The sequence below is a fragment of the Pelobates fuscus genome, chromosome 11 (assembly GCF_036172605.1).
Source record: "Pelobates fuscus isolate aPelFus1 chromosome 11, aPelFus1.pri, whole genome shotgun sequence".
Classification (NCBI taxonomy): Eukaryota; Metazoa; Chordata; class Amphibia; order Anura; family Pelobatidae; genus Pelobates; species Pelobates fuscus.
Window position 1 is genome coordinate 91,740,546 of NC_086327.1, and position 26,585 is coordinate 91,767,130.

Genomic DNA, 26,585 nt, shown 5'->3' on the forward strand with positions numbered 1-26,585 from the left:
TCCGTTCCGCCCCGTCGGCTGAATGCGCACACGCGGCAAGAGCTGCGCGCGCATTCAGCCGGTCGCATAGGAAAGCATTTACAATGCTTTCCTATGGACGTTTGCATGCTCTTACTGTGATTTTCACAGTGAGAATCACGCAAGCGCCTCTAGGGGCTGTCAATGAGACAGCCACTAGAGGATTTGGGGGAAGGCTTAACCCATTAATAAACATAGCAGTTTCTCTGAAACTGCTATGTTTATAAAAAAAATGGGTTAACCCTAGCTGGACCTGGCACCCAGACCACTTCATTAAGAGTGGTCCCACTTTAAAGGACCACTCTAGGCACCCAGACCACTTCAGCTTAATGAAGTGGTCTGGGTGCCAGGTCCAGCTAGGTTTAACCCTTTTTTTCTATAAACATAGCAGTTTCAGATAAACTGCTATGTTTATAAATGGGTTAATCCATCCTCTAGTGGCTGTCTCATTGACAGCAGCTAGAGGCGCTTCCGCGCTTCTCACTGTGATTTTGACAGTGAGAAGACTCCAGCGTCCATAGGAAAGCATTGAGAATGCTTTCCTATGAGACTGGCTGAATGCACGCGTGGCTCATGCTGCACATGCGCATTCAGCCGAGAAGGAGGAGAGGAGGAGAGTCTCCCGCCCGGCGCTGGAGAAAGAGGTAAGTTTAACCCAGGCATAGGCAACCTTCGGCACGCCAGATGTTTTGGACTACACCTTCCATGATGCTTTGTCAGCATTATGGGTGTAAGAGCATCATGGGGGATGTAGTCCACAACATCTGGAGTGCTGAAGGTTGCCTATCCCTGGTTTAAACCCTTCCACCCCCTAGAGCCTGGCGGGAGGGGGACCCTGAAGGTGGGGGCACCCTCAGGGCACTATAGTGCCAGGAAAACAAGTATGTTTTCCTGGCACTATAGTGGTCCTTTAATATACACTTCTGTGTAGTGGTTTTGGATTTTGTGACTACTATTAAGGTTGTAATCTCAGCCTACAGTAATTCACACCTTGTAATACTAGTTTTATAATTTCTAAACATTAACTGAAATCCTAGTCATATTGGGCATTTCAGCAATCTACTTGGTGAATCTATGTCGAGTTACTTTTCTTTAGTTGCACATGTTGTGGAGAATTTACTAAGTGCACAATTAAGAACATTTTTTTTTAAAATTTTTAAATGTTGTAGTTACATTTAATGTCATGTTATTTAATATTGTGTTATCCACCGATTAGAAAGTGACACGATGTAAACAACTCTTGAGGGTACACCAATGTTTTTATAATGAGTAAAGGGGGGAACTTTATTTAGATAATTTTCTCTATATCTCTTGCTTTTTCATAGGATGGCGAGATCATTGGGCCTTGGGTAATGGAGTCCAGGTTAATTGATACAACTAGGGTTAATTCACTAATCGCAAACTGTGATACAATTCAAAGGAAAACTGCAAAAAATGGTGTTTGCTTCTCCTACATTTAATATCTTTCATATCTGAAGATCCCGCTGGTTAAAGGAAAATTCACTACAAAACGTGACTTACCTTAACAGGTTTTCATAGTTTGAATATCCACAGTTAATTACCAATAGTCTGCTAAATGTTAATTATGAGTACTCCTAGCAATTCATTTTTAAGAATGCCCCAGAAGGCAATTTGGTGTCCAGAAATCTTTGTAGGTAAAGTGGTTTCATTTTTGTTGACCATGAGGAAAGATGACATTTTGAGTACACAATAGTGCTTCTTTGCAGGCTTATGCAGAGCCAAGGTCATAGTAGGCTTATACATCTTCATTAGATTCAGCAGAAAAACAAGATGTAGGTCATCGTTACATTTATTTTCAGACAAAACAAGTTTTAATTCATTTAGCTTATTTTTCCATCTTAAGGAAATCCATGAAACGTAGCGGAGGCTGTTTACTCTATCATTTAAACTTCTACTGAATTCCAGACGCTAGTCATCGCATCTCTCTGCCAATTCTTTTGCTTAGGTCAAAGGTACTCCAAGATATTGTCAAATTGTTCTAGAAATATTTGGCATTATTCATATACATATAATTCATTCTCTGAATTTCTAAATATAACATTTACACATTTTTACCTTAAAAGCATGAAAACAATGTTATCCCCATGAAAAACCATAATTTACTTTTTTACATCTTGATTTTCAGACAGCAAGTTTATATTTAGCTAAAAGCCAAATCATTTTTCCTCTCAATTATTTCTAAATATATACTTTAAGAATTTATTTTTAAAATGGTCACTGTAAGTAGAGGAAAGTGATTTTTATTTACACGTTGCTTAATATTTATTCTGGTCACATAAACATGATTTAGTATTCTTTAAACCCATCATGACTGATTACATTCCAGAACTTTCATGATATAATACAATTTGCCTAACCACTCAACATAATGGTGCTAAAGGGTTGATAATCAGAGCTTTAAGTACTGGTCACAAAAGGTCCAAGAGGAGATCAGAAATGGAAGTACACAAAAATCAATTCACCAAGTGTTTCCAGAGAAGGTTAGTCTGAGCCAAATTGATCAAGTGTGAGGAGAAAATGTGTCACAGTGTTAGACCAAGGTGAGATAAGTGGAAATAAATGAAAAGGTTTTTGAAAATGTTTGGAATTGGGAAACTTGTAACTGAGCTCCCGTTAAACTCAATGTAGATTCGACTTGGGGGTACCAGAGAAAGCTCCCAGACGATTTTCAGACAATAAATTATATTTGTGTTTTATTAATTTAACTGGGAGTTGTGTTGAATTGCATATTTTAGAGCAATGATTACAAACTTATGGGTTGCAGACACCAGGGGCTTGCCAATGTGTTCAAAGGGAGACTTGACCTGTCGATGCCATAGTATTGCGTTGCATAGACCTCTTAGATACTTATAAGACATTAAATGGGCACTTTATGTTAAGTAATGTCAGAGGTAGAAAAGTGTAAAACTCCTTGGGGTAATAGGCAGGCAATGCAGATTGTATCTGTGTGCACTGTGTGACATTGTGCTTGTGTTTGCAACTGTGCATATTTGTGTACTGTTGTCTGTAAACAAGCGTCCACACATGTTCCTGTGTGCATGTTTGTCTGTTAGTGTGTGTCTGTGAGAACTTACATGTGAATGTGTGCCTATGTATGTATCCATAAGAGTGTGCATAGTTAAATATGTGCCAATTAGTACATATATATGGCAATGAGATTGCACCTGTGTTTGTGTCAACAAGTGCAAGCCCATATATGTGTCAGTGTATGGGCCTGTATCAGTATAAATAAGTATGTGCCTGTGTATATTATCTGTCAAAATAAATGTTTGTGTATTTCTTGATGAGTGTGTGCCTGTTTTTGTGTCAATGTATGTTATTCTGTGTATTTATCAATGAGCGTGTACCTGTAAATGTATCAATGATTGTGTATCTGTAATTGTGAATATGTAGTAAGGGGAAAATAAATAAAACTATAGAAAAGAAAGAGAGATCATGTAAAACAATAGGGCAGCAAGATAAAAGAAAAGTTATAACTTGGAAGAAAGATGTGAAGGGAAAGGTCTAGGTCTAGCTTGGTGTAAGTGATTGTAAGGCATAATTCTTAAGTGGACTGCTAGTAAGAGACATTGAGACTAAGGGGAATAACAATTAAAGACATACAGAGTAAGTATGAGACTAAGGACTGCAAATATTAGCATGAGTCATTTAATTTTGAGTTGACCCAATATTTTCTTAATTTCTGAATCTACACAGTAAATGCCATTATGGAGATATATTTATTAAACAAGGAAAACCACAAATGATCAGTGCTCTTCACACAGTCATTATGGAGCAAAGCACACTGATAAATCAATTAAATAGAGAATACATTTCTTTATATTATATGATATTTTATCAGCTTACTAAAATCTGTCACGGTTTTCATAAATTGTCATGAAAACAGCCAAGAAATCTCATGTTGGATATTGGTGGATTGCAAATTCCATGATCTTCAGCCAAACACTAAATGTCCATGGGAGGGACATATAGCGCTGACGAGGCCCAAGGCTGGCAGAAACTAACATCTGGCCATCTGGGGTTGCTGTATCTCTCGTGGAGAGAGAACTCACCAGCATTTTGGTTCTGGACTGTCCTTACGGGGGGGTTCAGTCTGATATGCCTTGAATTAAGTTCTCTCTGTAATGGCACAAGTAAGCAAAAACTATTTTGAGACCTGAGCAGTGATTTGCCAAAGGGCAAGCTGTTTTGGCAAGATCTGTTCTGTTATTCGAGTTTTCATACTCTAGATACATATTGATGATTGCAATAGACGCAAACAAGGTTATTAAGAAAATTCAATTGTAATGCCACTTTTAGGCCATGGAATGAGTTGGAAAAATGGGCAGCCGGGACATTTACCAACCTCCCCACCCTCCAGGCCATTAATTTACAGAGGTGTTTGGGATTCTGCCTCACATCACACTACTAATATATCATGCAACTATATTCTTGTATTATTATTTTAGTCCAGTTATTTTAGTCCAAAAATTTTTATATAGAAATTAAGAAAGGGAACAGAGTGTGATGAGACAATGTGCTGGTTTGGCTCTGGGCAACTACAAACATGAAACAATTTCAATTCACTTGTCAATTCTTCACAATTTCTAGTTTAGAGGAAACCAAAACAGTTATCTGTTTAGAATTCCAGAACCCTTTCCACAATATAGCAAGGCACAATATCCGTTACTCCTTAAAATAAAGTCATGCTAATAATAATTAACACTTTGAATGCCTGTCGACTGTCTAATGGATCGACTTAAAGCTCCACATGGTGTATAAACTCTGCCTTCAAACAGTAAGAGGATTAAAGCTGCATTTCTAATGCACGGGTGACAGGTCTTGGTCGGTTTTTGTGAAGTTAACATAAATATGTCCGTTGAAGTCTCTAGGATGTTATGTTCTTCTTTACCACGTTAATTATTTTAGACTCTGATGTTTATGCAGATGGAATAACACTCATTAATAATTTGCAGCATATTGTAATAACTCACAGAGGCACACGTGGTGAAGGACGTCATTTTAAAATAATTGTATTGAGTGGACTGCATCTCGTACAGCGGAAGTCAATTTATTGCTCTTTAATTGGTTTGATTTATCGTTTGTGGATTAGTTGCATCGAAGAGCTTTTGTAAATAGTTTTGTTTATACGATACTGGAATGAAAGTGCTTTAGTTTTTTCCATCTCCAATTGAGCAAGTCTACAGAGAAGAGGAAAAAAAATCTACATATACTATTTCTACTTTTTTTATTTATTTTTTCACTGTCTATCAGAGTCGGTCACAGAGAATGGTTGCTGAGTTCCGACACTCCAGCTCCATATTTCTGGGGCACATTAAGCGATAAACACATTTCTTCAGTGTGTCTGCACCTTGTAAGCTTTGCCGTGACTGGAATCTGCCTGAGACATATCAGCAGCTCTCGAGCATTTTTTTTTTTTTCACAACGTGTGCAAAGATCTAAAGAATTTAAAAGACTAAAAACAGGATCGTTTAATCAATGGGTAAGTTGAAAAAAAAAAAAAAAAACTGTTTCCATGGAGGAAAATACTCTAATAAGCTGCTTTGAAAATGTAGCGTTAACAGGGACTGGAATCTGTCGTCTTGATTGGTGATCGCAGTATGTCTATATTTAAGGTGATGGCAAAATCTGCAAGATGCTTTTAGTTAAAATCCTATTTTTGCATAATCACTTTGAGAATAGCAGTCTATTACAATGTGATCTTGACGGTTTTTGTAATCGCAGTATTATGTTGGAAGGCAGACCATTTTTTTTCTATTCAGCATCACTGTTTTATGTATGTTTACTTTTCCTTTTTTTATTTATATTAATAGAAAATGTCAATAATGCAATACACATCATATAAATGCATAATGCAGTGTATAGTCTGTGCGTAATTTAACCCTTTCACTGTCAGCTGTAATGATCACAAGATAAATATATAAGAAATGCTAAAAAAAAAAAAAAAGTATATAAATAAACAAAATTTGACAATATTAGCTTGAAATGCATTTTACATGTGTAGGCATTTAAAAATATATAGTAAACTATAATCAAAGGAATGTTCTAAGAAAATAAACATTAGAAATATAAATATTAGATGATTAATACATGCGTTAATGCCAACGATGGCTAAATTTGGAGAACAAGATTTTTTTTTGGGACTTCATTTCCCATGATGCTCAACTAGCCTAAAGCACAATATTAGTCGTAGATGTATAGCTAAAGGCAGGTGATTATTTTGTCGGAGTCTGAAGTTGAGTCTGAGTTTGATGGAGCCATGCAGGCATATTCTGACATTTTATAATTGAAAATATGTGGTTAATGTAGCACACCGGTTATGTTCTGCATATACCGCACACTGCTTGCTTCTCAGTATTAATACATGAGCAGAATAAAAATATGTTTCACACCCCATGCATATTTCAATGCAGCTATCTAATTCTTTAAGGACTCTATTTTGTTTATTTTGTACATAAATATGTTCTTAGGAGATATCCTCATTAACAGCAAGAGAAGGGACAAAACCATTTGTACCCTATAGTGTAAATGTCTCCCCGTCTCGTCTGTTCAAGAAGGAAAGGTTGACCGGGCTTTTCTATACATGTCTTTTGGGGCGGTGTTTCCCTTTATATCTTAGTAATATATTTATGGAGCAAGATTTAGAGTTAGAGAGTAACTATTCTAGGGTATTGTGAGATTCCGACAGTAAACAGTCAGAATCCTCAGTTTTATTTAAGGTCTCTGAAGATGTATAACACAAGGTAACCCCTTTAAATGAAGGTACCATTGACATCTTTTTCTAGGTTGCCTAGGTGACAAAGACATATTTTCTATACTAATGCTCTTGAATGTATTATTGTTGTACTTGTTTAAGATATGTTGGTCCTCAGTGAGTAAATGGTAAGTCAACATTCAACTTTACTGCTGTAACTATATACAGGGTTACAGGGAGAGGATTTTGACCACAGAACAGCGGTTATGAACCTCTATTCTTGGTTGTGGAGTGAGATGGATCAGCACTTGAATTTCTTGATGGTTGCAGTATTTAAGTACTTTGGGAGTACGAATGTGTTCCGAAGAATGATTCCCCTCAACACAGAAAGGTCTGCAATCAGAAGGTGGACTTCTCCTTCTCTGAGATTAATTAAGCAGAAAGTCTCAAACTACCTTGGAAAGGGTGTATCGCAACTTGCTAGAGCAAAATATTGGAAGTATGTACAGCAAGGAGTTCGGAAGGTATATCTCAGTAGGTGGAGTAGGCAGCTACCTATAGGCACTCCTCTGTCAGCCACACTATACTTGGCTTTGCAAAAATAATTTCTTTTGTGTCATATTTTAATTTTGCATCTGGTTGCTAACTATTATGTGTACTGCTTGCCTATTCTGGTGAATACTCACCCTGTGTGCTAGACTTACACTCTGCACTCAGGACCGGCCCATCCATAGGTCCCAATGGGGCCATGGGTTATTGGGTTATTATCTAATAGGATAATAACCAGTTGGGACAACTCTTGTTTTCTCCAACTAATCCCTCTGTCGGGGCGCCCTGGGAGGCCTCCCAAGATTCTAAATGGTCAGGTGTGTTAGGGGGGAAGGCTGAGATGCACAAATATGCATATAAACACATTTCATCCCCAGCACACACACACACACGCACACATTTCATCCCCAGCACACAAACAGACACACATTTCATCCCCAACACACACACAGACACTCACTTCATGCCCAGAATACACAGACACACACTTAATCCCCAGTAAACACACATCATCTCCAGCACACACAGACACACTGCACTGAAACACACATATGCACTTTATCACCAGCACAAACACACATACAAACTATTTTCCCAACACACACACACTGCATCCAAACGACACACATACACACTGCATACACTAGACACACTGCATCACCAGCATACACACACAGTACATCCCCTATGTTATTCTACATCTCCTACACACACTGCATAATCAGCACACACAATAGATTCCTTACACACACTGCATCCCCAGCAAAAAACGCACTACCTCCTCTACACACACACACACTGATATGTTTCATTTAAGTTTTGATTAACACGATTTAACATAAAGGATGTGGGTAAGTTTTGGTGGCGTTGTGTTGGTGAGGGGTGGCAGCATTTCATCCTTGACCGAGGTACCACAATGTCTTAGGCCAGCCCTGTCTGCATTCATACCTTTTATACAGCTTTCATTCACAGCACACAGAGGATTCAAACCCTGTATATAGCATTTATACCCTGCCCTTCAAATGAATATCTTTGCCACAACATTCACATCCTGCAAGAAAATCATGCATGCAGCATTCACACACTTCTGGAACACACTGCACACTGCATTCACACCTGTGTATAGCTCTCAACATGGCATTCTACATACATTTTGTTTTAAACAATCTTGCACAAATAGGATTAAAATAGGGGGGGGTACAGTATCCCTTTAAGAAAGACGCAAGAAATGACAGTATGACCAAATATCCACAAACAAAGTATGACACATAGTTGGAGCAGAAAATACAATTTATTACACTTTAAGATATGACTAGAAACATAGGCAGCAACGTTTGTCCAGTGTAATTGATACAAAGAGCCCATAAATCCAAACACCCACACGTTAAAACACCTAGAGGCTTGTCATATTGCAACATTAAATAACTCTTCTAGACACAAATATAGTCACTGCGAGTTTCTCAAATCCCACACTAATTTAGAGTTTTGTCATAGCTTGCATACTCCCCCCCCCCCCCCCACGACCATTATAAATCACCTTTCTCTATCCAACTGCATCGCACTTGGAAATTGGCGATGATGACTACAGAACGGACACCCTACACATTACATTCACACCCTACCAACAGCATTCACACGCCTCCCACAGGATTCACGCACAGCATTCACATTCTACCTCGAATATTCACATTCTACCCACAATTTGTTAGGGTGTAGGTGTTTATGAGGAAGCAGTTTGAACCTGAGATGCAATGTCTGTCAACATCTGTGAAACAGAAAAGATCTGATTTGTTGCAGAAGATAAACTGTGATGTACAGTAATTGTAACACTAGCAAAAATCAGGGCAGAGTTCGATTAATTGCTAGCGTGAGGCAAAAATTTGGGTCATTATAAAAAGTAACATTAAATTAGACTATACACTAACAGTTATACAGGAATATGCTTAGGTATCGGTATCATGTAACCACTCAATTAAGTACAAGCAGTAGGAACCACTGTGTGCTGTCTCCCACCAATCATCTAGTTTTTAAGGTTATCTGCAGGAATCTCATCCATACACACAGCTTCAAAGAGTGAAGCCACCTTTAATAGCATGAGGCAAACAGTATTTATCAACAAACCTGAATAGTAAATTCATTCCGTGACAAAAGTCCTGAAGTCCCAAAGACTCAGATAAAATCTCTTGCTTTGTGGACACGAGTTGTATCCTAATCAATCTCACATTAAACGTATACAGTAAAAGCATTTATAAGGCTTGTTAACAGTTATAGACAATGGTAGCTTTGAACTGCTTGGACAAGTCAAGTGACTCTGACACAAATCAGTAAGTACAATATTCACTCCTCAGTGAATAGGAGAATGTGAGGGGGTGGGCATCAAGGGAGCTGTTGAGCGGAATTGAATAATAAAGGGAAATGTAGGTTGGAAGAAAATGAAAATTACAAATAACATGACAAACTAATGAACATTTAGGAAATGAATAAGGCAACTATTATACTGTCTAGTGCTACAGCTATTATACTGTTCTAGTGGAACATAATGAATACATTTAGACAAAATATTTACTAAGTTATCTAGTAGAGTAGTTGTCAAACTAGTCCTCAGGCACCAAAAATGGTCCACGTTTTATCACGGTGGTCAGGCTCGTATCCTTTTTCTAGACGTTTTATTTAGATAATCTGTTAGTGCAGCATCCAAGATGAGATGTGGCAGGGATGAAGCATAACTTCTCTCCGATCTCCTTTACACACAATTCTTAAGCATCAAATTCGACCTGAAGGAATTCTACATGAAGGAAGGAGCTGTGACAGAGAGTAGGGGTGCAAACATGTTACTGGTCCAACTCAAATATCACCAGTGAAAGAGAGCAGAATATATTGCAGATAGACTTCTGATGTGGAGCCAACAGACAGAGTGATGGAGGTGGTCACTCTTCCAGTGGAAAAAACAAACAAACTTAGGAGACGGAAGGGAGATGGAGTAATGAGAGTTTTTTAATGGTATGGGGCAAAGACTGATCAGAGGAACAAGAGGTTAAAAGCAAGACTACAGTTCATCATGTTCAGCCATGAAGCCCATTCTTTTATGCTGTTAATCCAAAAAAGGCAACCCCCCCCAATTTTAGCCATTTCTAATTATGCCACAAAAATAGAAAATAAAATCTGTTTTGCTTTCTTCTTGTATCAACAACCTGTTCACAGACATATCAATTATACCTTTGAATAATATTATGTTTATGCAGAAAAAGCATCCAAGCCTATATTAGAATTATCGATAGAATCTGATAAGACATCCTCTTCAGGTAGGGAATTCTTCAATGTTCTTACTGTAAAGAATATTTTTCTCTGCTATAAGTGAAAACATCTTTCTTCCATTCTCAATGACTGAGGATGACCTCTTGTCTGTTGTATATTCCTGATAACGAACAGACTAGCACATAACGGTTTGTACTGACCCTGTATATATTTGTATAGTGCTATATAGACACATTTTGTTTCTAAAGAAAACAAATCCAGTTTTTTTGCTAGCCTTTTCTCACTAATGTTTTACATCCCCCTAACTAGCTTGGTAGCTCACCTCTGCACTTTTTCTAGCTCTTCAATATTATTATTTTTAAATGGTTGAATCGCATTGATTTGTAGCTTTTGCAACGGGAGACCGACATTGCATATTGTTGCTTAGTTTATGATCTAAAGTGTGATCTAAAGTCCAGTTTGGCAGATCAGCCAAACTGGATTTCAGTGCTATAGATGCTTAAAATATGTATTTCTTAATTTTGGGTTAAAAAAAATAGGGTTTTGTCTTATAAACGGAAAAATACGATATGTTGTCAGTCAGTTATATTTTTCTTCACTCAAATACAAAGATTTTTTCTTCTGTTTCTCTGGACAAACTGTTTTACTGCCCATCAGTGTCTTCTACAATATTAAATGTTAGAATTAGACCGATGAAAATATGAACAAAAATGGGCGATTATGACTTGAATATAGAATTTCTAGGTCAGTGTTATGGATAATGTTCCTTAAGCTAAATTCAGTAATGAAAATGTTATTTTAAGCAGTATGCAATAAAAGTTAACTGTTAATATGTCCAATTCTTTTTTTGCTGCCTGCCTACAGATTGCTTGATTTGTATTTCCTCCAAGATATTTTTTGGAAATGATTTTAATAATCATATCTACAAATTCTGAGGAATATTTTTTTCTTATTATTGCTTAGACTGCAATATCAAATGCCAATTTTGCCTTGATTATCTTTTTTATATATATTTTTTTTATTGACAGTATATTCTCTATAATAGACTTGAGAATGGCAATATTTTTAGGTCTCCTGAATTGATACAGTTCTGACTTTCGAAATTCTTCGGTTCTGAAGAACTTCAGGCACAATTTTTCAGCTTGATTTGAAATTTAGGTTCTATCTGAAAATTGCTGGAGAAGTCCTATAATAAAGAAAAAAAAAGATGCCTTCAGCATCCTTTAAACATAAAATAATCATCTGAAACTAGCAAATTGATGAATTCGCAGAGGCAATTAAACTTGCACGGCAAACATTTTTGGTTCTTCCAATTGATACAGTTCTGATTCTTTATTTTTTCAGTTGAATAGAATTTTGGTTTAAGTTCGATTCAAAAATTCTAAGATTCAAAATTACACCAAGTCAGTCTAAATTCTGCAGAATTTCGATTGTGACACGCTCCATCTCAAAGTGAGCATGTTGGTTTAATGCTCTTCCAGGGCAGACCATGCGCAGAGCTCTGCTAAAGAAAGCCCTGTATTTGTTCTACACAGCGCAAGAAAATTTAATAACATGCTTGCACTGTGTTTCCTTGCAACTTGTCTCTGGTGTCTCTATAAATGGATACCAGGAGACAAAAATGCCAGGAAAGAGTATTGTGTGTGTGTTTGAAGCCTGCTTGTGGGACTGCATGTGTGTAGAGTGAGCTGATTGTGGTGTGGTATTGTGTAATAAGGTTGGTTTTAGTCGTGTTGTGTTTGTGGTGTAATGTAATGCATATGTGGCTAGGGACTGTAGATAATGTGTGTATAGGGGAATGTAGCAAGTATGTGCATACAGGCTATAGTGTGTGTGTGTGTGTGTGTGTGTATGTATAGGTGATGTAGTGTTTGTAGAGAGTGTGTGTTTAGGGGTGTAGTATGTGTTTGCTTACAAGGAATCTGGTGTGTGTATAGGGGATCCAGAGTGTGTGAATATATATATATATATATATATATATATATATATATATATATATATATAATGTATGTATAGGAGTCTAGTGTGTGTTTTGAAGGACCCACAATGTGTATAGGAGATCTAGTGAGTGTGCGTATATAACAGATTCAGAGTGTATATAAGGATCTAGTGTGTGTATGTGTGTAGATGATCCAGAGTTGGGTAAAGGATCTAGTGTGTATCTGGAATGTAATGTGTTTAGGGGTGCTGTGTGTGTGAGGGGTGCTATATTATATAAATATGTTTGGAAGTATTGTGTATGTGTGTGATGCAGTGTATCGGGGGGAGGGGGTTGTGTGTGTATGTGAGGGTTGTAGTGTGTATGTGAGGAGTGCAGTATGTGTGTGTGAGGGGTGTTGTGTGTGAGGGTGGTGTGCTGTGTGAGGGTGCTGAGTGTGTGAGGGTGCTATGGGTTCTGTGTGTGTGAGGGTGCTGTATGTGATTGATTTGTGTGAGGGTGCTGTATGTGATTGATTTGTGTGAGGGTGCTGTATGTGATTTGTGTGTGTGATGTGTGTGAGTGCTGAGTGTGATGTGTGTGAGTGCTGAGTGTGAGAGTGCTGAGTGTGATGTGTGTGAGTGCTGAGTGTGAGAGTGCTGAGTGTGATGTGTGTGAGAGTGCTGAGTGTAAATGTTGTGTGTTGGGGTAAATAAACAAATATAAAAATATAAGGGGGGTAAATAAACAAATAATAAAACTAGGGGGGTAAATAAACAAATAATAAAACTAGTGGGGGAAAAAAACAAATAAAAAAACGAGGGGGGTAAATAAACAAATAATAAAACTAAGTGGGGGTAAATAAACAAATAATAAAACTAAGGGGGTAAATAAACACATAAAAAACGAAGGGGGTAAATAAACAAATAAAAAAACTAGGGGGGTAAATAAACAAATAAAAAAAATAAGCAGGCATTAAATCCCCCCCTCCCTTTTTACCTTTAGCCTGGAAGGGGGGGGGCAGGCATGGTGGTACCTGGGAGGGGGGTACCAGCACTGGCACATGATCCCTGGTGGTCCAGTGGTGAGTGATCTTTAGCCTAAGGGCTAGAGTTCTCTCTCACAAGATCGGGGGCGTTGCCATGGCAACGGTCCCAATCTCGCAAAAGGAACCCGGCGGAGCTGCAAGCTCCCTCCCCAGCCGCAGGTCTATTTAAATGGGCCAGTGAGGGAGATCTTTGATCTCCCCACCGGCCCGTCATGGAAAACAGCGGGGCCGACGCTCGGATAGTGCCGGCCCTGCATAGACTGGCAGGGGAGATCCTGGGACCTTCCCCTGCCGGCCTCGGCCCATGGCCACCGCGGCCCACCGGGCATTTGCCCGGTGTGCCCGATGGCCAGTCCGGGCCTGCAAGAGCCTATTATTTTCTTATTTCTTATTCTATTATTGAGTCTATCATTTGTGATACACATCGAGACAGGGTGCAGCTGTAACTACCAGGCTTGTGCCATAAAGGTGTTAGTTAAGAGAACAAAATTTGTAATATATCAGAATGAGTGGCCCCTTCCAATATTGGGAAGTAAATTCAATTTCAATTTAAGACAAAAATTGCGACAAAAACAGGAGTGCAGTTTTTGTTTCTGGGACCAATTTTTACTGGATCAACTACAAGGTTATAAAGTGATCGCTATGCTTAAGTTTGAATGTCGATGATGTACTATGTTGCACTCAAATTTTTGTGCACATCCTTTTAATTTCAAAAATTAACTATTGTAGGCATATATGTAAATGTGACTTTTCAAACTGTTTCCTCTCATTCATTAGATGAACAAGCAATCCCAGAGGAGAAGGTTCTTGTTTGCGAGAGTTCTGACTGCATTGACAGAAGAAGAGCAACAAAGGTAAAGAAGTCTGAATTCTGAAAATAAATGAAGTGTTTTTAAATTTTACGTTGTAAATATGACGAAGTCCAGGCCTGGTGGTTATGGATAGAAAACATTTCACGGCCAACATTCTAGTTGATTTACATTAAATGCCCTGTGTGTGCCTTTCCAGAATTGCAGTTGTGATTTAAAATAAATGCAATAGACCTGATTGCTGGAAACCAAAAAAAGAGTGTAGTGCAGGTGTTCCCAAAAATTTTTTTCCCGTGGAATCACCCTGGAAAAAAAAGAAAATTGTGCCGTTTTTTTGTATGTGTCTGTGTGTGTCAAGGTGTTTATATCGGTGCTTGTATGTGCCAGTGTGTGTATGTGTATATCTGACACACAGATACACAGACACTGGCACATAGATACATAAACCTTGACACACATTGTATATCTGTGTGTGTGTGTGTATGTATGTTTCTGTGTGTCATGGTGTGTGTATCTGTGTTTGTATGTGCCAGTGTGTATGAATCTGACACACAGATACACACACTGGCAGATAGTGGCACATAGATACACACACCTTGACACACAGTGGGTATCTGTGTGTGTGTATGTGTATGTATGTATGTTTCTGTGTGTCAAGGTGTGTGTATCTGTGTGTCAAAGTGTGTGTATCTGTGTTTGTATGTGTCTGTGTATCAAGGTGTGTGTATCTGTGTTTGTATGTGCCAGTGTGTATGAATCTGACACACAGATACACACACTGGCAGATAGTGGCACATAGATACACACACCTTGACACACAGTGTGTATCTGTATGTGTTTATGTATTTGTGTGTCAAGGTGTGTGTATCTATGTTTCAAAGTGTGTGTATCAGTGTTTGTATGTGCCAGTGTGTCAAGGTGTGTATATCTGTGTTTATATGCGCCAGTGTGCGTATCTCTGTGTCATTGTGTATCTGTGTGTGTGTGTGTGTGTATATATATATATCTGACACACAGACACACAGTGGCACATTGTGGCACAAAGACACACCTTGACACACAGATACACACTGACACACACATCTTGAGTCACAAATACACACACACACACTCAGATACACACAGAGTGACATATACACACACTTGCACCCACATATACACACAGGCACATACAAACACACTGATAAACACTGGCACAAACACACACACACAGTTAGATACACACAGTGACACATACACAAACCTTGACACACAGATACACACACTGACACACTCAGACACACATACTCTTTGACAGACACATATACACTCTCAATGACAAACACACTCTTTTACAGACACAAATACAAACACACATACACTCTCACTGACAAACACATACTCTTACACACTCACTGACAAGCACACATTCACTCTCACTGACAAACACACATATACTCTTTGACAGACACAAAAACACATACAAACTCCCTAACAGACACACATACCATTTTTTATTTAATTCTTTTACATTTTACTCCACTAAGCCCCATACCTTTAGGAGTGCTGGCAATGGAGTCCTTGGGGTCCAGTGGGGCTGCTGAGCGGTTAGCGTGCGGGCGGTGAGGGATCAGTGATCTCCATGCTTAGCTCCCTCGCGCGCCTCTTATTGATTCCGGAGCCGGAGTGACGTCATATTCCGGCTCCAGCATTACTGCCGGGCACGCGAGAGAGCTGAGCAGGGAGATGACTGCTCACTGCTCCCTCGCCGCCCATGGCCATTTAATTTTTTTTAACTTTTGGCGGAAACCCAATTGGTGTGGGTTCCGCGAAACACCAATTGGGAAACGCTGGTGTAGTGACTTAAGGAGTAGTAGTAATCGAGATATTTGAATGCAACTCAGTGATTCACTTATTTACAACATATACAGTTGTAATCACAATTATTCAACTCACATTACAAATCAGTTTTTTTGTCAGACTGTCAGCTGTTTGCAATGAACAAATCAAACAAAAGCAATTGAATTAGCTCAACACAATGAATGCTTCAAGTGGTTTCCCCAAATTCAACAGACAATGCAACTAATTCAATGACTTGTCAGTCTCAAAATTATTTAACCCCTCCATGGCAAGCATCTTTAGTACTTAGAAGAGCACCCTTTTGTTGTTATAACCTGCTGCAAATGAGATGGATAGCCAAATATCAGCTACTGTCAGCATTTCTGATGAATCTTAGCCCACTGCTCATGAGCAATGGCTTCCAATCAGTAATCATCTTTGGTGTGCGTGCTGCAACCACCTTCAAATCCCACCAGAGATTTTCTATGGGATTCAAGTCAGGTGACTGTGATGGCCACTGAATAATTTTCCAGTACTTCTTCTGCAACCAAGCCTTGGTGGAATTTGAGGTATGCTTAGGATCATTGTCTTGTTGGAAGGTCCAACGACGTCCAAGCTTCAGCTTCCTCACAGACGGCATGACGTGTACTCCAATATCACCTAGCATAGCACCTGGTGCTACTAATGAAGTCCTTGATAGTTTGCATTAGGTGTGCTTGAGACAACACCTGTTTTGCATATTTGTGCTGTTGTGAGGGATTCTACTCAGGGGGTTGAATAATTATGAGACTGGAGAAGTCATTAAATGTTAAATTTCCAGTTAAATTTGGGGAAAGAAAGCATTTGTTGTGTTGAGCAATTTCAATTAAATTAACTATTGGATAGGCACTGATTATAATTAGTGATTACTCATGCTCACCAAAAGTGTAAGTATTGTCTCACTCTGCCCCCATATACCCTAAACCAATGAGCAAATAAGAAAATTATATAAATATCCAGGTGGGTTCCAATAAAGATACAATATTGGCTGATATCAACAAATCTAATGGCTAGAGTAGGACTCACCTTTTGGGGCTTGCCTTGACGTGGCAGGTGACTAAAACGCCTCCATTTTGTTTAAATGTACATAGGGATTTAGGCCAGAGCGCAGGTAACGTTCTCTTTGTTTTTACTGTGTATTTTGAGCTGTTGGATACTAAGCTACTGCTGCTGTAAGCGCGGTGCTTTATCTTTGTGTTTGAATATACAATATTATTTATTATTTTTTTCCTACATGCTTAATGTTTAATATTAGTACCAAATAGAATATCAAGGCGTATTCACATGCTATAAGTAGGTACTGAAATACCTAAACCCATGAAAAACAATATGGTTTCCCATATATGTTTTTAAAAAAAATAATTTTGAATTGGAACTGACTAAAAAAAAAAAAAAAAGCAGAAAAGCAAAATATTACATAGTTATTTGATAGTGTCAAATGTAAATAGATTCACTGGTCTTTATTTATAAATATGGTAAATATAACTGCAATTACCACTTGTAGACACCACTCTTTATTTAGAGTAGGAGTGGCCATCATGGAATTTTTACAGGTTTTGAAGTGCTCATAGACAGTACAAACAACATTAGTGATATATTAAAATGACTGACTCTTATCAATATTGAGAGGTATGAATATTGAATCATTGCCATTTGCCAATGCTGCAGCTAGCATCCTTATCAAAAAGAGGGTGTGAATACATGTCCGACAGACCAGCAGCTAGGCTGGTTAGCTCCACTCAGGGTAGTCCATGCTCATAGCCAGTGGTGTATTTTGAATTTGTGCTGCCCTAGGCATGACGGAACTCTGGCACCCCCTAATTTAAATTTGCCCTGCCCCTTCCTGTCAAGACCACACCCAGGGCCGGCCTTAGGCATTTAGGCGCCCTGTGCAAAAAGTCTTCACAGCGCCCCCCCCTCCCCCTTCCCACACACCCTGTCACACACACACACACACACACAGGCAGGCAGACAGCCATACACACACACACACACACACACACAAACACACTCAGGCAGTCATACACAGACAGCCACACACAAACACACACACAGACATAGAATGTGACGGCAGATAAGAACCATTCGGCCCATCTAGTCTGCCCAGACAGTCACACATAGGCAGTCACACACAAACACACACACACACACAGGCAGACAGCCTCACACACTCACAGGCAGACAGCCACACACACAGCCACAAACAAACACACAGGCAGACAGCCAAACACACAGAGGCAAACAGCCACATACACACACACAGTCACACACACACAGACAAACAGTCAAACACACACAGACAAACAGTCAAACACACACTGTCAGACAGCCACACACACACAGTCACACACAGACAGACAGACACACACACACTGGCAGACAGTCTCACACACACACACACACACGCAGACAGTCACACACACACAAACATAGGCAAACAGTCACACACACAGGCAGACAGCCACACACACACAGTCAGACACACACACACTCACTAACAGACAAACACACTCACAGACACAGACACACACTAACATACACACACACACACACTAACAGACACAGACACACACTAACATACACACACACACACACTAACAGACACAGACACACACTAACATACACACACACACACACACACACTAACAGACACACACTAACATACACAGACACACACTAACATACACAGACACACACTAACATACACACACACACACTAACAGACACACACTAACATACACACACTCACCCACATTAACACATTTTTTCAAATGTATTTAGACACCCCCCCCCCCAGCCTCCTTACCTTTGGGAATGCTGGGGGGGGGTTCCTATTTCTCCCTGGTGGTCCAGTGGCTGCTGGGCGGTGCTGGCGGGCGGCTGGCGAGGGAGCAATTCCTCTGAGCTGTTTGCTCAGCTCCCTCGCGCGCCGCAGAGTGAGGCTGGGAGCCGGAATATGACGTCATATTCTGGCTCCCAGCCTCACTCTGCGGCGCGCGAGGGAGCTGAGCAGACAGCTCAGAGGAAGTGCTCCCTCGCCAGCCACCCGCCAGCCGCCCGCCAGCGCCGCCCGACCGCCCAGCAGCCCGGCATGTCTGTTAGCCGCAAGGCTAACAAGACATTTGCCTTGGGCATTTGGGGGCGGCTTTTTTTGCCGCCCCCTGGAAAATGCCGCCCAAGGCAAATGTCTTGTTAGCCTTGCGGCTAACAGACATGCCGTGTGAGCTATGCGGCCGCAGGGCGCCCCCTGCACCATGGCGCCCTGTGCGGCCGCACAGCTCGCACACCCCTATTGCCGGCCCTGGCCACACCTCTTCCTGTTAAAGACTAACACATGCTTTGACTAACATACACACAGACACACCCACCCACTGACCAGCACACACTCTCAGATACACTGACATACACTCACTGGCAGACACACATACTCACATACTCACTGATTTGACACAACCTGACAGATACACATAATTACTGATTTGACACAATCTGACAGACACACACAATCACTCAGACACGCACTGACACACACACACAAACACACTGAAAGACACGCACACACTCACTGACAAACACATATTGACAGACATACACACACAGGCACACACTGATAGACAGACACACACATTGACAGACAGACACACAAACTCACTCACAGAAACACACATACTCCCTCACAGAAACACACATTCACTGACAAACATACTCACTGACACACACTCACAGATATAAAAACACACTCACTGACACACACACACTGAAATACAAACACACTCAGACAGACACGCACAAACTGACAGACATACACACACAGATACACAAACTGACAGACAGACAAACTCAATGACAGATACACTCAGACACACTCACAGATATAACAACACATTCACTGACAGACAGACACACACACGCACTGACATACACACATTGACTCCCAACATTTACAAATAATCATTTACTTTTATTTTAATTTAAATCCACCCAGGCTACCCTACCTTTGGGAGATCTGGGTGGATTTTTACCTGGGGTCCAGTGGGGCTGCTGGGCTCGCGGCTGGGCAGGCAGGCGTGCAGGATGGAGGTCAGACAGGCATGCAGGATGGAGGGTGGGCAGGCAAGGGGGGGGTGGGTGCACGAAATAGGCGGAGAGGAAGCTGTGATCTTCCTGCTCAGATCCCTCGCATGCCGCTTCGTGATGAATGATGAGCACCGGATTGACGTCACATTCGGCCTCCCGGCATCACTGTAGTTTGCGTGAGGGAGCGGAGCAGGAAGTGCTCAGATCAGCACACCCTCGCCGCCCGCCTGTAAATGAAACTGTCCAGCCAACTCTTGGGCCCCCCATAAGTCAAGGCTAACAAGGTATTTGCTATGGCACTTAGGGGGCGGCGTTGTTTGCTACCCCGTGGAAAGTGCAGCCCAAGGCGAAAGCCTTGTTTGCCTTGCGCTAAATACAGCAATGCTCAGAGCGCTATCGAGGCACTTGTGAATGGACTGAATGCCCTGAGCACAGTTTGCACGATTCAAGCATGTCTAATGATGTATTGCACTTAGTGGGGACCTGTCTCTGGTGTCTCCAGAAGTGGAGCATAGGAGATCAAACCTTGGGTGGTGGGACAGGAGCCCCAAATTGGGTCTGTCGTGGCAAATCTGGAACTGTTGGGCGCATTACCTATAGCAAGTCACAAGTTTTAGAAATTGTCTAATTCTTTCCTGCTTCTTCTCTCCACCTTCAAACACCTCTCCTTCCTACATCTCCACTTTGACCTATTCGGACATCTACAATCCTTTGCTGCTTTCCCACCATAAGCTACTTTGTTTCTACATTGCCAATTCACCAATCTTATACATTACATTCTACAATTTTGGTATTGTACATTTAAGTAGGCTCTGAATTTCTCTGAAGTATTGACATAATAGAAGCCCAATAATTATCCATGGTTAGTAAATTATACAAAATCTTTGCTAATACCTTTGTCTTGCTAAGTCTTTGCTAATACCAAAAGAGAAAAGAGGCTTGCACTCAATCATAAAAATCACAGGGTGCTAACTGAGTATGGGTCAGCATACCCCATAAAACATGTCAAGGAAAAAAATCTCAGGCTCTCACTGTGATGCGTTAAGCAGCTTTAATGGACACCACAACGTTTTGACCTGCACCCAGGTCTTTGACAAAGACCTGGGTACAGGTTGACACTTTGCGGTATCCGTTAAAGCTACTTAACGTATCACAGTGAGTGCCTAAGTCTTAGCTAATAGACATTTCCATCTACACAAAAAATGTTTAGGTGCAATCTACATGAGCCAAATGCAAAAACAAGCAAACAGTTTATTTGCATGTATTATCTACACTATACGCTAGTCAAAATATTATCTATTTAAGCATACGGCAATCCATCATGATTATGGTGTTTTGAACATTAAAGAGTTTAAGACACATGTAAAAGAGAGATAAAGAAAAATGAATATTTTATTGCTCTTGTTTGTCGGTCTGTTCTGTCTCTCCTTGTGACTGTTATCTGCCACACATATTAGGGAAGCTAGTTTAGTTTATTGCATTCAGAAGATTTTGGTCTTTTAATGGCAATAAAAGTGGGAGACTGCATCAGACTATTCAGTCCAGTATTTATATTCACTATTGGTTCCAAGTGCAATAGATCTGAATAAGCTAGACTTTTTATATTTTCATTTTTTCGCAACACAAATCTCTCTCCTGTCTGGAAAAGCTCAGTATGGTTGGCAGGTTTATCTGACAAAAAGTCCAGCATTAAGTTGGTTTATATACACACACGCACTAGCTGCTTTTCACTGTTTATTTATCTTTTTCTTCATAAAACTCTCTTTCCTATTACAATGTCAAAGCCACTGTTATTGTCATTAAGCTTCAGCAAACCAGGACTGTCCGTTGGTCTGAAAAAACATTGTCAGATGTATTTTACTTGCAGCTCTTAAAAATTAAATGTTAGTTATTTGTAGGAGAACAACATAGGGGCATTATTTATTTTTCACATATATGCTCGACTATGTATTACAAATATTATCCAAAATGTAGGCGTGATTTATTTTTATAACTAAACATTCCAGCCTAGCATTTCCCCACCTTTTCATGCATTATATAAATATTGCATTATACTTTTCCCTCCCATTACTATATATATCACAGGGTACCTTTGGTAAAGCAATACAATCCTTATCTTCATCACCAAGTTTCACCCTACTCAGAAATACATTTCATTGAAATGTGATGCTAAGTATTGGCCAACTTCCTCCTTTCACACTTTACAGAAACTTTTGTAGGGCAAACTTCATGGCTACATTCTAAGAAGGGCTATAAGCACACTGCAGGGATGTGTATCAGAATGCAATACAAGCTTTTAATATCCTGTATGATATGAATGTTTGGCAATAGCGATGTGTCTGTAAAAAAAGTAAGGTCAATTCTCTGTTTAGTGAAGAATACAGAGAAAGTCAAGAAGATATTACAGCTAAAAACCTGTTCCAAGATCCGTGCGGATTAAAGGATGACCTTAGTTGCAATTTACCACTTCTAACATGGATGTTGTCCTGGGTGAAATGCTTAGTTAAAGTAACACTGGAACAAACAGCTGAATTTACCTGTTGCGGATGCAAACAGAAATAGAGCATCAATTTGTGTAGATATAAACCTTCCCTTCAGTTAGAGAAAAACAAAACTTAAGTATTCTCAGAGGTCGACGGGACACCCCATTAACATAGTGACATGAGTGAAATTTAAAAAAAAAACTAACTTGGCGTTCTAATAACTAATTTAACTTTTCTATTGCTTTTTAAAATCTCCAACCCTTAACCTTTTCTTTATCTAAAATTACTAATATGCATCTGCTTCCTTTAAATTCAACCTCTATTCCTCATCATTTTAGCTTTCATATATATCTTTCAGTCTCTATAGTACTAATTTAATCTTAACATTAACTTAAAGGAGGAGAACTAAGATTAGGAAGTTATCCAATTGTATGATTGCAGTATATATGTGACCAGTCTAAGTTGGCTGAATAATATACCAAATGAAAAAATAATGTTGCAGGGAGAAGCCATTTAACAATGACCGACATCTTTCCCTAATGCAACCGTGATCATTTCCAAGTAGCCATAATTACATCTCATAATTTCCCTTCAAGACTTGATATATCCGCTTTAATCCAGCAGGTATTACTGGAGCTTAAATGGGTGTGATTGTGGGAGGAATTTCTGGACCCCTCCAAGTTGACTTTGCATGTTTACAGGAAGTACTTTAACTAAATTAGATGTGGTACCCTGTCTAATGGCTCAACTCAAACCAAAATGCAAATTTAAAACTAGTGACGTGTTAAATGATCTCAATAAAGCTTCTATTTTAAATGAGAGATTCTAGCTATAGAAACAAAATTCTGCCATTTACAGTGAATGTGAGCACAGATCAAATAAGCTTTCTTTTCAAAGAGTTACCCTGTGCAAATCATGTCACATGCATCTAATGAATGAAAAACTGCAAATGAAAAATATCCTTTTGCGGATTTATTGTCGTTTGGGAACATACATTTCTGCTGTTAAATATTCTTCTGTAATTCAATTTACTACTAAATTGTGGTTGTAAATAATTTTTTATTTTTTATTTTTGTATTTCTTTTATTTATCAAATTTTATCAAAATACACATTTTCTCTTTTGGAGAATGTGACACATAAAACATTCACTACTACCTTTAAATACATACTCTTTCATACATAGCATAACATAACATAACTTTCTATATAAGCTTTTGGTTAAGGTATATATCTATTGCTTTTCTTTACTTAATTTGCCCCATATCTCTTACCCCTTCCATATTTATAGGGGCTTTATACTGAGACATGTATCGGTCAGTTTCTTTTTTCCCCTTTGTTTTCCTTTTTTTCTTTTATTCCCCTATGTTTGTAGTGTGTCCATTTATTTATTTTTGTCAAACTGTAGGAATTATTTCTAGCTATACCCATTTCCATTTTATATTAATGTAGCACCTGAGCTTTAACTACATTCCATTCTGGGATCGTATTACATAGTTACATAGTTACATAGCTGAAAAGAGACTTGCGTCCATCAAGTTCAGCCTTCCTCACATATGTTGTTGCTGTTGATCCAAAAGAAGGCAAAAAACCTAGTCTGAAGCGCTTCCAATTTTGCCACAAACTAGGAAAAAATTATATCCCTGTATGTTATGTTTTTGTAAGTATTTATCCAATTGCAGTTTAAACATCTGTAGTGACTCTGACAAAAACCATCTTCAGGCAGAGAATTCCATATCCTTATTGCTCTTACTGTATGAAAACCTTTTCTTTGCCATAGATGAAATCTCCTTTCTTCCAGCCTAAATGTGTGACCTCATGTCCTATGTATGAATAGAAAGATGTATGAATAGCCCTATTTATGAATAGATTTTCAGATAAATGTTTGTACTGGCCCCGAATATATTTGTATAAAGTTATCATATCCCCTCTCAGGCGCCGTTTTTCCAAACTAAACAGATTTCATTTTTTAACCTTTCTTCATAACTAAAATGCTCAATTCCTTTTAGCAATTTTGTAGATCGTCTCTGGACTTTTTCTAGTGCCATGATATCTTTCTTTAGAACAGGCGCCCAAAATAGCACAGCATATTTAAGGTGTGGTCTTACCAGCACTTTATATAGAGGCAAAATTATATTTTCATCCCGAGAATTTATGCCCCTATTTATACATGACAAAACCTTACTGGCTTTAGCAACTGCAGATTGACATTGCATATTGCTGCCTAATTTGTTGTCTATAACAATTCCCAAATCCTTCTCGTGTGTGGTTATCCCTAATTCACTACCATTTAGTGTGTAAGTTGCTTGTGTATTCTTAACCCCGAAGTGTATAACTTTGCATTTCTCTACGTTAAATTTCATCTGCCATTTAAGTGCCCAGTCCCCCAATCTATCCAAATCCCTCTGCAGCAAAGCAATATCCTACTCACATTTTATTACTTTACAAAGTTTTGCGTCATCTGCAAACACTGATACATGGCTTTCAATGCCTATTTCAAGATCATTTATAAATATTTTAAATAGAAGTGGTCCCAAAACAGAACCCTGAGGGACACCACTTACCACTTTTGTCCAACCTGAAAATTTACCATTAATTACAACTCGTTGTACTCTATCCTTAAAGGGACACTATAGTCACCTGAACAACTTCAGCTTAATGAGGTTGTTTAGGTGAGTGCTACAGCTACCCGGAGCCTTTTTCTTGTAAGCACTGTATTTTCTGGGAAAATGCAGTGTTTACATTGGAAGCTTGGAACACCTCTTGTTGCAGTCAATCAGACGGCCACCAGAGGGACTTCCGCGTTCAGAGGCCCTAAAAAGGCCTCTCGTCCGATGCATTCTGGGTGAATGCATCAGACGGGCTATCAGCACACAAAGCACTGTGAACGCGCTTTGTGTGCTGACAGCCTGTCAGCACTGCTGTGGGCGTGGCTTCAGCTGACAGCTGAAGCCCGAACCCACAGGGATGCTGTCTGGCCACAATAGTGGTTGAAGGGGGGGGGGGACCTACTCTCCTCCCCCCCCGGCCCCCACCCCTGAGCGGTGGGTGGGGGCCCTAAAAATAAGGGGGGCACATACTGCCCCCCGGCCCCCACCCCTGTGCGGCGGGTGAGGGCCCTAAAATTATCAATAAGGGGGGACCTATTGTCCCCCCCGGCCCCCACCCCTGTGCGGTGGGTGGGGGCCTTAAAATAAAAAATAAGGGGGGGACATACTGCCCCCCCCCCCCGGCCCCCACCCCTGTGCGGCAGGTGGGGGCCCTAAAATTATCAATAAGGGGGGACCTATTGTCCCCCCCCGGCCCCCACCCCTGTGCAGCGGGTGGGGGCCCTAAAATTAAAAATAAGGGGGGCACATACTGCCCCCCCGGCCCCCACCCCTGTGCGGCGGGTGGGGGCCCTAAAATAATAAATAAGGGGGGGGGACATACTGCCCCCCCACGGCCCCCACCCCTGTGCGGCGGGTGGGGGCCCTAAAATTATCAATAAGGGGGGACCTATTGTCCCCCCCGGCCCCTACCCCTGTGCGGCGGGTGGGGCCCTAAAATAATAAATAAGGGAGGGGGGACATACTGCCCCCCCCCAGCCCCCACCCCTGTGCGGCGGGTGAGGGCCCTAAAATTATCAATAAGGGGGGACCTATTGTCCCCCCCGGCCCCCACCCCTGAGCGGTGGGTGGGGGGACCCTAGTTAACTCCCCCCCCCAAAAAAACGTATCTCCCTACCTACCCCCCTCACCCTAAAAATAATGAGGGGGGACCCTTTAACTAAAAACCTGTAAAGAAAAAAAAATAAGATAAAAACAACTTACCATTCGATGTTTTCTTTCTTCTAAAATCTTCTTTCTTCAGCCCCAA

At 40.1% G+C, this 26,585-nt stretch overlaps 1 protein-coding gene across 1 annotated transcript in view; it reads left to right on the forward strand.

Annotated features, from left to right (window-relative positions):
- Nucleotides 1–26,585, forward strand: part of PLEKHG5 (pleckstrin homology and RhoGEF domain containing G5) — a 336,555-nt gene that overhangs the window by 12,394 nt on the left and 297,576 nt on the right. Inside the window, exon 2 of the mRNA XM_063436446.1 lies at nucleotides 14,281–14,357. Coding sequence (XP_063292516.1) covers nucleotides 14,281–14,357 — 77 coding nt within the window. The remainder of the gene's footprint in view (nucleotides 1–14,280; nucleotides 14,358–26,585) is intronic.